Source organism: Pelodiscus sinensis, chromosome 1 (assembly GCF_049634645.1).
Source record: "Pelodiscus sinensis isolate JC-2024 chromosome 1, ASM4963464v1, whole genome shotgun sequence".
NCBI classification, from domain to species: Eukaryota; Metazoa; Chordata; order Testudines; family Trionychidae; genus Pelodiscus; species Pelodiscus sinensis.
Genome location: NC_134711.1, coordinates 196733772 through 196748087, shown reverse-complemented (window position 1 = coordinate 196748087; position 14316 = coordinate 196733772). Strand labels below are relative to the sequence as shown.

The following is a 14316-nucleotide window of genomic DNA, read 5'->3' as shown; positions in this document are numbered from 1 at the left end:
AAGGTGGCTTACTCAGACTTGTGAGTAAGAGCTAAAATAGCTAGATTCAGTAGCAGAAGAACTGTTTGTCCTAACTGTTCCCATTATTATCATATAAAAACTCTCTTAGAATTGATCCTTTTGGCCTTTTCAGGCTTTCAAGACAAAGTCTCATCATTTTAACGGGGTAACTGCTGGCTTTTTACAATCTGCTAGTTAATATATCTATTTTAAGTGTTATCACTGTAACCATTTGGACTTTTGAAAAATTGTGGACATTCTTTACTGAGAAGAGGGTGAATTTTATTTAGAAAGCTTATTAAAGATGCTGCCAACTTTTTTTAAGGCTCTTTGTTATAGAATAGACTTTTATCTTAATGATTATATTTAATTAATGTGGAACCTACTTTGTAAAAATTAAATAAATATTAATTAAGTAGTTTCCTTTTCAGTGAAAATTACCCTGGTAAAGAAATAATACAGATAAATGACAAAACAACAAAAATAATGTAAAAAGGTACAGTCAGGCTGGATGGTGAACAATTCTCCTTTATAGATTTCTCTTGAATAATAGCTTCCTGTATCTGAATTGATCTTTACTTGTAAGGAAAATAGATGTTTCTTCCATGTCTCATTAGTCAGCTACCATATAGTTAGGTTAGTATGTTTATTATATAGTGCCGTTATGGAACTGGACTTGACTCTCATTAAATAGTTTCTTTACTCTGTTTTTCTTTTAATAGTATGTCATCAGTCATACACAGCTAGAGACCAGGACCTTACAGCTTTCTGTCTGGCACTATGACAGATTTGGGCACAACAGCTTTCTTGGGGAGGTAGAAATTCCTTTGGACTCCTGGAATTTTGAAAATCAGGCAGATGAATGGTTTGTGCTTCAACCCAAGGTGAGGCTCTCTAGTTTCAGTGGAATAACAGTAAAGCAAAATCAGTGAGGTTTTGTTTTTTCTCTCACTGCTGTGACACTGCAAAATGATATATTTCTAATAAACTGCTTTGGGGATGGACCTGTAAAAGAAATAGCACTTCTAACAAAACAACACATATGGTAAGTATATATATGAATGCCCATTCATAACTAAACAAAACCAATTAAAGAAATGAACATACACAGAGAGCCATCCCTGTGGGGAGAACTAGGGCCTGGGACAACCTCCCCCTCTAACCCAGGCCCTGCAACCCTCTTACTGCCCCTACTCCATCCCCATCATGTCTTTTCCCACCCCTCGTCTGACTCCATTCCATCTCTTCCTCAGCCCCCCCCCCCCCCCCCAACTCCTCTTCTCCTGGACAATTCCTGGAGCCAGCAAGGCAGAACGGGGCCAGTGGCACTGCCCATGCTCTCTGTCCTGTGGCTCTTTGCTCTGCGTGGGCCTGGGGCAACAGCCCCGAACCCTCCAATGGATGGGACAGCTCTACAGACACATACATCCAATAGTAAATGCAGCCCAAAGGACCTGTTAAAGAAATAGCACATGAAGCAATGGACCGCTTTCAAACAATCACCTGCTAGCCTCTCAAACAGCACCTTTCTTTGTGAATCATTTTTAAGCAATTAACCATTTGCTATGGTAGTGAGGTTCAACATTGCTCTTTTATACATGCTGAGTAGATAGGAAGGTATAGTATCCTGCTATTTGGTACACAAGCCAGAAACTCCATAGAATAAGGCATCTTTAGTGCTTAACTCTGTCTTCTGACACCTCACTAGAGAGGAGCTAAAGTGTTTGTTTTTGGAACTGGAGCAACTCTAAAGAGTTGTTATAAATGTTAAGATTATATGCTTCTAATATGCTTACTGCTCTAGTAGCCAGAGTTCTCTAGCCCTGCTCAGGCATCCACTTTATAACTGCATATATACCAGTGGCTATCAAAGGAATTATGGGCTCTATAGGAAATGGCAGTGGCAAAACCTCATCCATCGCTTCTTTCAGGAGAGTGCCTGTCTCTAAAAACTGTGGAGTGATGAAATGGGTGTTATTCTATACCTTCACAGAACATCTTGCAATCACTAGAGAGACTGCCTCTGATGTCATCTTCAGCTCTGTCATCTCTAAGTGACCAGACTCTGAAGCCCCAGCCTTCTAGTAGGGATATTACTGGGTAGTCACCTACAGAGGAGTATCCGTAGGGACACTATTCAAAGTAGTAGTAATTACTTGTCTTGTGCAGTAATGATGGTTCTTTAAGATGTATGTCCATATGGATGTTCTACAATCCACTCTCCTTCTGCGGGGGGAGAGGTGGTTAGTCTGCCTGATCTGGCTAGCCTCGTGGCAAGGCATGAGGAGAGACAGCACACATGTGTGGGTCTAACCGACACTGTTACTGAAGTGCTCTAATCAGCAGCGCAGAGACAAAGCACGCCTATAGTGAAGCACCCCACAGAAGGACGCATCTCATAGAATCATCATGATTGCCCCAGGTGAATAATTACTTTCTCTGTAGTCAGCACCCTGCACTAGCTAGACACAAATGCTTTCCATGGGAATTTGCATATCTTCTTCTGATCTCACTTTTGAAAGCAGAGCTTTTGAAAGTGAAAGTAGTAGGATTTTTTTTTTTTGGCAACTCTCTCCTCCCCCCCCCCCCCCGAAAAGCCACGTAAACCTCATTGTCTGAGGAAGAACGGTTTTTTGAAAAAGAGGAGGGGAGTTGCTGAAAAAAATGCATCCTGATTAATGCTTTCAAAAGTACTTTCAAAATGTTTTCAAAAGTGAGATCGGAAGAAAGATATGCGAATTCCTGCGGAATTTGCATATCCTCTTTCGAAACTTCAGTGTAGCCTAGACATAGCCTTACTGATAAATTATCATGAGCAGTGCTTTTCCCAGCTTGGTTCCATGATGGCCTGCCCTGGAGCAGAGGGCACATTTATCAGCATTCCTATTTCTTTGTACCAGCCCTGGAGCAGTGTAGAATTTTGCACTTATTTAGAATTGAGAATTTTACAAAGAGACACACATTTTGTGTGCAGGCTAATCATAATGTTACATTATGAAACTACTGGACTGTAAGAGTTGTGACTCGGTGTCTGTTCTACTTCACATCATTTTAGTTTTGTTTTTTTTAATTGTAACACCGAAGGCACTGATGGAGCTCTTTCACTCAGACCAAAAAGTAAAGAGGTCTGAGCATTTCAGCCATTCCAGCTAGGAAATGCTGTGTGATTATTTCCAAACTCGTTATAAGAGTTATTAATTCTATCTCATTTCCAAGTAAAAGAGAACGAGAATATGTCTCCTTTGTCTGCCAGGATGATCTGGATAATGTTTACAGAGATAATGTTTCTCCATGTTCAATGAAAGTAGGACAAGAAATAATGGGCTTAATCGATAGCAAGGGAGATTTAGGTTAGCTATTAAGAAAAATTTCTAACCATAATGGGAGTTAAGTTCTGGAATAAGTTTATAAAGGAGTCTGTAGACTCCAACTTATTGGAGGTTTTTAAGAACCGGTTGGACAGACATCTGTCAGACTGGTCAAGGTTTACTAGGTCCTGCCTCAGTGCAGAGGGCTACCCTACTTGACTGTTCATGGGCTCTTACAGCCTGACCGTTTCTATGATTTGTCTGTTTTTGTAGGCAGAACTCAGTTCATTGTAGGCAAATAAGAGATTTTTCTGAATGACAGATTATTGCAAGCAGCATTAAGGACAGGTTTTATTTATACATATGCTAGGCAGAATACTGTCCTACAATATGAACTCCATGTCTCTGTCAAGAGTGCTAAGGGGTGACATTTGTTGTAATCTGATGCTACTTAGCTGTTTTAATAAAAAAAAAAGTTGAGGATTAAGATCCATGTATCCTCTTAGCATGCGATGATCAATCCTCTTAGGGGTGTGTGGTCAGATCAGAACAGTTGGGAGAAGAGCTTTAGGGTTAAAGTTCAGGATTGGGGATTGGGAGACGTGTGTGTTATTTCCAGGAAAATCAGGGCCTTAACTTCTGTGCTTCACTTCCCCCATCTGTGAAATGGGGGGAATTTATTATTTCCACAGTGAAGCTTCCTTGATGGCCAGGGTTTATTCAAATGAAATTTCCGCCTATAGTCAGGTTATTCCACAATTTTCCACTACAAGGTTTATTGCATCTTCCTCTAAATCCCATCCCTGTATATGATGGCAGGATCTAGCCCTAAATATTTTTATTAATCAGGTAATAGTGCCTTTACCTGCAGTTTAGCTTCTTGTGTATTTCTGTCTGAGGCTGGGACTTTTTCCCCCCCAAAACGTAAAATTATTTACCTAGTAATTGGGATCAGTAGGCAAGTTGGATAAGTTTTGGATGTATATTATCACCAGTATAATTATTTCATCAGCAATGTAGTACCTCGATGCAGTGCTCAGACTGTAATTCTAGGTATTGTCCAGTCACTCAGTGTTGTCATACTGCACAGCAGTGTTCCATATAAGCTGTGCTCTTCTGTAGCCTCTCAGGAGAGACTGAAATACTAGCCAACTGATTAACAGAGCTCCCATAGCTAGGTTTTTGTTTTTCTTTATACTGGTGGTGCACATTCACAAATGCCTTGGTGCACATAAAATTTATTCCACAGTGGATGGAAAAAGATTAAAAGGAACATTGCTGGGCAGCATTTTATGTATCATAGATTCATAGAACTGTAGTGACAAAAGAGATCTGGAACGGTCAAAAAGTCCAGTTGTCTGCATTGAGATAGGACCAAGTAATCCTAGACTATCCCTGACAGGTGTCTGCCCAACCTGTCCTTAAAACCCCCAGTAATGGAAATGCCACAACCTCCCTTAGAGGCCTGTGCCAGATTCCTCCCTCCTAATAGTTACAAAGTTTCTCTTAATATCTAACCTCATTCTCCCTTGCAGCAGATTAAGTCCATGAGATCTGAATCTAACACATGCTTAAATGCAAGTTTCTGAAGCCAATTTATAAACTCTGTTTCCATGAGTTGTCACGCTGCCATCAATGGAGCTGCCTGTGAAAGCAAAGTTAGGTACATGCTTAAATGTTCCACATGATTGGGAGCTTAATGATGTTTCATGGGCAATTTCTCTTCTGTATTCCACTTCTTTAGGAGAAAACACTCTTTACTGACATATTTATTTATTTTATGGGTAAGAGAGACCTACCAAACTAGTTAGTTTCTAAACATGAGCTTATAATTAGTTATTTTAATTAAAAAATGCTAATCTAATATTGCTTTCAATTAATGTGCTATAAAAAAGCATAGCGCATACTCTTGGATTGGGTTTAGAAATTTAATGGAAAAAGAGATGCGGAAAGTTGAGAAATGATATTTGAGAAGTAATATTTATTTCTGTAAATCTCTTTTTTTTCCCCCCCTTTCAAGGACAGATTATGCCCCCTTGTTCCAAGAATAATTCTACTGAAATCTGTGGGGCTAGTTATGGAGTAAGGTATTAATCAACATGAATGAGTGTCATCAAAAACTGCCCCATAAAGTAGCTACAGTTTATGTATCCAGTTTACTTTGACCTCTTTGTTTGCTGTGACATGGGTTGGAACTTTTCCTTCATTCTAACAAACCATATTTCTCTCCTATGTATATTTATCAAATAGCTTCTAGTGTGAGGCACGTGACATCTGCTCTTCTGAGCTTTTTTGCATTCCCTAGACTATGAAATTTTCAAAAATGTGGTTGTCTGCATTCAGTTAGTGAAGGCTATTTCGCTGTGAGCTTTGTACAGTGACATGACCTGTTTATGAAGCATATATCATGGATTACTTATAGAATACAAATAATTGAAAATTAATGAATAAATTATTAAGATTAGATGGATTTCTGTTTTTTTCCCCTCTCCATTAGCTGGAGGTTGCAGCAGATGTTGGGCTTCAATATAAAGGAGAGCTGATAGTTGTTTTACGCTACATTCCCCCTGAGAAGAATCTAATGCTTCCACTTGGACAGTTTCAAGGTAAAATGAATATTGAGGGCAGCATTTAACAACACCCTCTGAGTACTGCAGAGAGGTGAAGTTCTGTGGCAGTGAAGTAGGTACCCTGTATCTGAGGAAATTTTCAAAACAAAGATGCTTCTTCCCTTCCCCCTGTAATGAGACAGCATTTATACACCATTAGGAGGTAATGCAGCAGAATGATGGCTGTGACATGATTGAAACGGCCGAGCTGGTCAATAGCCACAGTCATTAGCCATAGCAGTTTTCTAATCCAGAGTTATTGCTGTGTTTTACATTGTGTTCTTGTTTTAAGCAGTGCATAGCTGGTCAAAGTAATAGGGTTACTACAGTTCCTCTCAGGGGAGCAACCTTAGTGACACATATCTCACTGTTCAGACCCTTTTCACACTATTTAATCTACATTTTCCTTTGCTCAGTTTCATCCCATTCTTCCTGCTGTTATTATATCTCTTAGCATCCCATTAGACTTGTTTAGGGCGGTCCATTATAACCCTCTGAAATGGGTAGTGTTTCTTCAGAGGAAAATATAATTAGTTACTACATGTACTACAGTAGTGTCCAGAGAAGTAATGATCCAAATAGGTAGAAGTGATCAGATAGTAATTCTGTCCTTAGACACTCACAGTTTGAGCACAAGAGGAATTTATTGCCAAAAGACACAATACTACTTTGCAAGAATTGGTAGCAAGTTAGGCTCTTTTCTCAGATTAATTCCATTTAGTCTGTTAGCAGAAAATTCCAAGTCCTCCGCTATAATCTGATAGTCTTTGGTCTGAGGAAGCCAGTTGTTCCATGTTGTAATTTGTATGCATCTGATTTCTTGAATTCTTAAATATTCATCTTATTTACAAAGTACTGCGACAACACAGAAGTGAACTGATGGCCTTCACAGCACATGGAGCTGAGCAGTTTTTAAATTCACTAATCTAGATTTTAATTAAATTAATTTTTGAAAACTTATTTTGAATGGAAATAAATGATATCACTTGTCCAGGATGATACAGGTTAGGATTTCTGGAACAGGGAAGGTCGTGCTGCCACCAGACTAGGGCTCCGACCTGCCCCCGCTGCTGCCCCAATCCCCAGGACTCTCTTGATACCACCGGCCCCACTGCTGCCAGGGCCGTAGCCCCACTGCCGGAGCTCCACAACCAGGGCGGAGCTCCACAGCCAGGGCAGAGCTCCGCAGCTGCCTGGCTCCGCGACAGGAGCTGGAGCTCCACAGCTGGAGCCAGGACTTCCTGAGTGCTGCTGTTGCTGGAGCACCCAGGCTGCTGAAGCCAGAAGGGGGTTGGCTGGAGCTCCACATCTGGGGCAGGGCCTGAGCTCCCTGGCTGCTGTTGGGGTTAGAGCTGCTGCCAAGCTGGGGCTTCCTGGCTGCTGGTGCCAGGGAGCTCCACTGGGACCAGAACTCCCTGCTGTGCTCCCCATCTACACACCCCTCCCCCCCGACACTGGGCTCCCAGATGAGTCGCTGGTGCCCCCTACCGTGCTCCTTCCCGGCCACCAGCCCTCCTTGTTCCTGGGCTCTTTGGTCCAGGAACATCAATGGTTCATGGGGTTCCTGCTGATAAACCTGTTAGAAACTGTAGCAGCTGTTCAGTGTCAGCATGCTTATTCTATTGCTCAAAGTGAGAGGCTGTTCTTTGTAAGGAATGTCTACGCTATCCGGCTTTTAGGGCAAGGCTGTGTTGACACAGCCCTTTGTTGCTAAAGGTCAGCATGTGTGAATGCTGTTTGTTAGAATACTTCTAGCCCTGACCAAGAGCTTTCGCTTTGTCAGCAGGAGAGTGAATAACAAAGGTTTTGTCAATCAATTGCAAGTGTAGATGTAGCCTAAACTGTCTGTGTTAGGGTTGCCAAGTGGTTTAACCAAAAATACCGAACTTCGCCCCGCCCCCCAAAAAAAACACTGGGAAAAAATTCTGTTGAGTAAAAAAAAGGAGACCAAAGTTGTTGGGGGGCTGGGGAAGGACTTTGACAGCAGTTATTAAGCAAAAAAATAAAATAAAGCATGGCCCCTTTAAGAAAAGGCTTTTTGCCAGTGGCCATCTTGTTTTTCTGTTCCAGCCACAAGACAGCCCTGCAGAACCAGGTAAGCAGGGGGTGGGAGGGCCCCGGGGCTGGGACTAGTTGCTGAGGGTTTGTAGGGTTGCCAGGTGTCTGGTATTTTTGCCTCCTGGCAGGGAGAAAAAAACAGAAAATACCAGACATTTTAGGTGTCTTGTATTTTCTGAATTTTTTTTTTACTGGACAGGAAGCAAAAATACTGGACTGTCTGGGTCAATACCGGACACCTGGCAACCTTAGTCTGCATGCAGCCAGGTCTCTCTTCTGCAGTGAACTTGTACCCTATACGTTTGGATAGCAGACTTTTAGATGTTTCAGGTTCTGACTATGGGAGGAGGCTGTCTGATAAGATCTCTTTGCTGCCACTGCATAGAATGTTATTAGTTGCTTTTGGCTAGAAAAATATTTATAATAGCTGAAGAGAAGATTTAAAGAAAAATTGACCTTTTCCCTTCAGCATATTAGCAGTACCATATTTGTACTTGGAGACTTCAGGCAGCCCCTCCCTGTCAAGGATCAACCATGTCTGAGTCAATGTTTTTTTTACCAGGAGTGTGGTGAGCTGCTCTTTTTCCCCATCATGTTTACAAATAAAGAGCCAGATTGTTGGCAAATAAAGAGCCAGGCAGCATTTCCCTCTACAAATAGTCTTGTTGAAGTAACTGAGTGGCAGAATCTGGCCACAAAAAGCTTACATTTTCAAATGGAAGAAGTGGGCTGTGCCCACGAAAGCTCATGATACCATCTACATGTTTTGTCAGTCTATAAAGTGCTACCAGACCATTTGTTGTTTTCTAAGTTTTTCCAGTTACAAACTAACTCAGCTACCCCTCTGAAAATTTCCAAACTGGTTTTTCAGTATATACGGGTAGTCCCTGGGCTACGTGGATCCGACTTACGTCGGATCCCTACATACGAACGGGGCTTTTCTCACCGCGGAGGACGCGGGCGGCGGGACCGCCCAGACGCGCTGCGGTCCCGCCACCTGCGTCCTCCGCGGCGAGAAATGCTGCTCCGCATCTCCCTGGTCTGCTGGGGGGACTCTCCCAGCAGACCAGGGAGATGTGGAGCAAAGCCGCCCGCCGCCCGCTTCTCCCTGGTCTGCTGGGGGAGGGGTGCAGCTAGTGCGCCCCCCCGCCCCAGCAGACCAGGCTTTTCTCGCCGACGCCTGGGGTAGAGCAGCTGGGGGGCTGCCAGGTTGGTCCCACAGCGCCGAGGTGCGGCGCTACTGGACCAACCCAGCAGCACCCCAGCTGCTCTGCCCCAGGTGTCCCCAAGTCAGACACTGCTGAAACTGACCAGCGGCTGACTACAGGAAGCCTGGGGCAGAGCAGCTCTGCCTCGGGCTTCCTATAGTCAGCCGCTGGTCAGTTTCAGCAGCGGCTGACTTGGGAACTCCTGGGGCAGAGCAGCTGGGGTGCTGCCGGGTTGGTCCAGTAGCGCCGAGGAGCGCTGCGGGACCAACCCAGCAGCACCCCAGCTGCTCTGCCCCAGGCATGTCCGATTCAGCCGCTGCTGGTCAGTTTCAACAGCGGCTGAATCTGGACGCCTGTTCAAACTTACATACAAATTCAACTTAAGAACAAACCTACAGTCCCTATCTTGAACGTAACCAGGGGACTGCCTGTAGTCCTTGATTTTGTTGTTGGTTTGTTTTCTGTACAGGAAAGAAGAGTTTAAGAAAGGGAAGGAAAGGATCTGCACAGCTGCCTTCTGGGGGTATGTTAGAGGTCATTATCAAAGAAGCCAAAAATTTAACAGCTGTGAAATCAGGAGGCACCTCTGACACATTTGTTAAAGGGTAATTTTTATTTTCTGATATTTTATACAGCACATCAAGAGTAAAACTAACTTTTGCATTGAATCCTAGTTTATCTGATCAGTACCATTTTGGTCTGATAGATACTGAACTTTACTCCTGAAAAAGAACTTGCACCTCAGAATGGAGTTCAACCTTAAATTCTCTTTGTCTGCAGTATTTAAATTTAAGTAATAATATATTATTTGAAATAAGAGCTTTAATTTTACTTGTAGACTTCAACATGTGGCTTTGAAAGGTAACATTAAAGATAACACTTAAAAAAACCCATGAGTATGTGATATATGTACACCTGCTATATATACATGTCTGCAACACAGTATGATTTCAATCATGCAGTGTGTATGGTTTTTTGCTATATACATATGCCTGATTGTTATTTATCTTTCAGCATTTAGAGTATGAACTTTAATATTCAAATAAACTTCCTGAATAAACAACAAATATTTGATATAGGTACATGCTTGTATCTATAATATAAACATAATTCTGAGCATGGCACTCAAGGTGTTAAATCAGGGATGGGCAATCATTTTTTGCTGGGGGCCACTTCAGAAATTTTTGAAGTGGACCCGGGCTGCACAAGAAGGGGCAGGGCCACAAGCGGAAGGGGCGGGGCCAGGATACTTCCCCACCCACAGACCCTGTTTAGTCTGGGGGTAGGGGAGCTTGTGAAGTCTTTGCACCCCCCAGAGGTTCCCCCTAGGCACCCAAGCTGCTGGCAGGGAGGGAGACTTCACGTACTCCCCGTTCCACCCCCAGGCCAATCAGAGGTTGGAAGTGGGGGATTTGCAAAGTCTTCTCCTGCCCTGTGAGGAACGTGTGGTGCTTCTAAGCACTGCGTGCTCCTGGCAAGGTGGAGGAAACTTCACACACTCCCCCGACCCCAGATCCTGATTGGCCTGGGGGCAGGGGAGCAGCAGGACCTCCGTGGGCCGGATCAAACCTCTTGGCTGGCCGGATCTGGCCCGTGGAGGCCCTTTTGCCCACCCCGGTGCTAAATGAATAAAATGGGGAATAGAATGTTCATCCTTGTCATTTTTCTGTCAGTAAAAGCTTTCATAGTTGCCTGTTTTATGTACAGTGGTGTGTTAGTTATAGTCTGCATGTTTTTGTTGAAGTGAACACCTCGATCAAGTTTCACCTCTTCTCTGGACATAGCTAAGCCATTCCTCCAAGAATGGTAAATTGTTCCTGGGGTCGTAAACATATTTCTGAGGAATTTTTTTTTACTTTTTTGCAATAGCTAAAATTGTCTTAAATGACAAATTGATTTTTGCAAGTTTTCCTGGAGCAGATATACTTAGAAGTCATTGTAAGGTTTTCACTCTACACCTCCCATTCACATGATCTAAGTGCTGTTCTATCAATGTACTCAGAACATTTTTTGAGGTACAAAGAGCAATCTATAGGCTTATTTTACATTGATTTGCCCAGTGCAGCTTTCTCTGTGGTTGGCTTTAGTTATGAGAAATGTGTTTTTGTTTAAATAGAGAAACAAGGAAAAATTATCTGGTCCCCCACTCTCCTCTCTGCAGCTTGTACACACATGAGATGTGGAGTTTACACCAGACTAAGAGGATTTTTTGTTTTTGGAGCCTCTAGTTTACAAATTGGCAGCATATCACTGTTGCTGACTCCCTGAACTGTCTCTGGTTAGTTCATCACACACATCTGCTGTTGTTGGCATGGGTTGTTTTATGTAAGTGGAGTTTGAACCAGTTTCCTTTGGACAAACAATTTTCCATCAGGTTACCAGGTTTTTTAAAATATATTTTCTATAGCTCAGATCAACCCATGAACTGTACTGGGAGAAGGGTAAATTCAGATTAAAGAGATTTGTCTACTACTTTGACTTTAAAAATAATATATTGTGTTTACAGATTTTCAAGAAAAGAGTACTCTGGTAAAAATAGAAATCTTATGGAGTTGAAAAAATCATCAGACTTCATAGCATCAGAATCTTTGTGTTTTAGTGAGGAATTAGATCTGTGGTATGAATGTAAACATCGACTATCCGATAAGAAACTGCTTCTCGGATAGATGACAGGATAGTCAACTAGTCGCTTCCCCCCCTTGCTGCTGCTATCAGACAGAGGCAGTAAATGGGGAGAAAAAGGAGGGTACTTCAAAACGGCAGCGTCACACAGAGCCCGGGATCATCTAGAGTCCCCAGCTGACCCCAGGCTCCATGTGGCGCTGCCCCCTTGAAATGCCACCACGGTGTTTCAAAGGGGCAGTGCCACAGAGCTTGGGCTCAATTGAGGAGTCTCCAGCTGATCCCGGGCTCAGTGTGGTGCTGCCCCTTGGAATGACATAGGGTGGCGCTGCCCCTTTGAAATGCCACTATTGACTAATCGAATAGTCAATGCAAAAATGCATAAACTATTCAATTAGTGAAATACACGCTACTTAACATCCTTAACATAAAGTTATGTCAATGCAGAGGGGATGATACCATCTCACTGACCAGCTGCTAAATTCCTTCTCTCTCACCCACTTATTTTTGCCCAAGATCAATTAAATGTGTTATCACATAATAGTGTTGCTTCTCACCATGAATCTGAAATGCTTACTCACATGGAAAGGTATTGTTTTCCATGAGGAGTCCCATTGAAATGTAGAGTTGTGTGGTTAAAGGCAGCATCTGAACCTGAGATACAGGAAAGCTGATTCAATTCCTGTCTTAGACCCGGACAACCTGGACAACTTACTTGATCTCACTTCAACACCGCTTTTTGGCATGCTTAGCTTGACTTCAATGGGTTCTTTGCTGATTTGCAGTTGGAATTTCTCTGTGTCTTGGGTTTCCATCTGTGGGGATGATATGACTTCCTTTCTCCTATTTTTGCTCTGTTTTGTCTATTTAGAGGAAAAGCTCATCAGGGAATGGACAGTTCTTACTATATCTTTGTACTTAATTCAAAACTCAATGGGGCCCTCTGTGATTTTGGTTGGACTTCTAGGTGATGCTGTAATACAAATGATAAGGATGACTGACCTGAACTCCCATCTACCTGTTTATTTTCCTCTCTTCGTCTTTCTTTCTGTCTCCCTCAGGTATCTGCTCCCAGATAACAGCAAAGCAACAAAACATAAAACTCCTGTAATAAAGAAGAGTGTGAATCCCCACTGGAATCACACCTTCACTTTCAGCGGCCTGAACCTTGCAGATCTACACAGCGTCTGCCTAGAATTGACAGTCTGGGACAAGGAGTCACTCTCCAGCAACATCTTTCTGGGAGGTGTCCGTTTGAGCACTGGAAGCGGTAAGGGCCCCATTTGGGAATCATTATTTTGTTCAGCACATGTCTCATAGCCATGTACAGTATGTGAATTTTGTGAATGAAGGGCACAGAGGTGGTATTTGAAAGAAAAAAGGGGTGGCTTAAAAGCCAAAAGGCAATTTACTTCCTTATGATAGCAAGTGAGAGACATGAGTTTGCTACCCACTTATAACTATGCTTCTGAAGTCAACCAAGACTGGAAGAACTAGGAAAACACATCTTACCATCTGAGATATGAGAATTTCATTTTACTCAACAGTAACCCTTCTGGATGATGAATGAGCTGCTGTGGAGAGTGAATCATCCATTCCTCCTCACATTGGTGGATAGTGGTTGTAGGATAGAACCACGTTGGGAAATGTTGCTGGTTTCTGCCCATGTATTTTGTGACTACCAAGAGGAATTTAGTCTCTAGGTCAGGGCTACTCAACTTTGGAAGTTCCAGGGGCCACAGTGATACTCACAGCACATGCCGAGGGCCGCAACTTAAGCGTGGTTTCCTATACATGCAAATATATATTCATAAGCTTCTTTCACATTGACGGGCGTGAGTACAAAGATTACAGCAAAACTACACAACACACAGGCCCCATTTAAGTCAGTTCTGCTGATATTAATAAAATGCAATATTTACCTGATTTCCACACATATGACAGCACTTTTAATGAGTAATGACAGTCCAGGAATTTAACTACTAAAACGCATATCAATGACTACTTTTTTTGTTTTGGCTCCCACCCACGGGCTGTGTGTACCCAAACTGCATCACGGGCCGCAAACAGATGGGCCATGGGCCGCATGTGGCCCATGGGTCACGTGTTGAGTAGCCCTGTTCTAGCTCCTTGGTGACATTCCAATGCCTTTTAGGTTATCAGATAAATACATTGCTTTTTGTTTTTTAAACTTATATAGTTTCATTTTTTAAAATCACAATGGGAGGATACTGGATTTACAGCTAAACCCCAGCCAAATCCAGGCTGGCACATCACCCTTTTTATTACATCATTATTTTTTAGATAATTTTAAAAACTTAGTTCATTTACTTTTGAAATTCTTCTGGTTTCTTTGTTGTTATTTTCCTTTTATAATCTGCCAGGTTTTCTTCTTTGATAGATAAGTAAAATCTCTCCTCCCCAGAAAATAATCCACAATTTTTGTAAGGCACATGCTTTATAGTGTGTCTTGCACACAGTAGTGCAGTGAAGGAGAGTGTTGTCTTTCTG

At 42.5% G+C, this 14316-nt stretch overlaps 1 protein-coding gene across 5 annotated transcripts in view; it reads left to right on the top strand.

Moving 5' to 3' along the window:
* The window catches only part of SYTL5 (synaptotagmin like 5), a 150549-nt gene that overhangs the window by 129881 nt on the left and 6352 nt on the right, over positions 1-14316 (top strand). For all 5 annotated transcript variants that reach the window (XM_075913248.1, XM_014578968.2, XM_075913249.1 and 2 more), the window contains 4 exons: positions 723-884; positions 5806-5914; positions 9653-9788; positions 12867-13075. In XM_075913248.1, coding sequence (XP_075769363.1) covers positions 723-884; positions 5806-5914; positions 9653-9788; positions 12867-13075 — 616 coding nt within the window. The remainder of the gene's footprint in view (positions 1-722; positions 885-5805; positions 5915-9652; positions 9789-12866; positions 13076-14316) is intronic.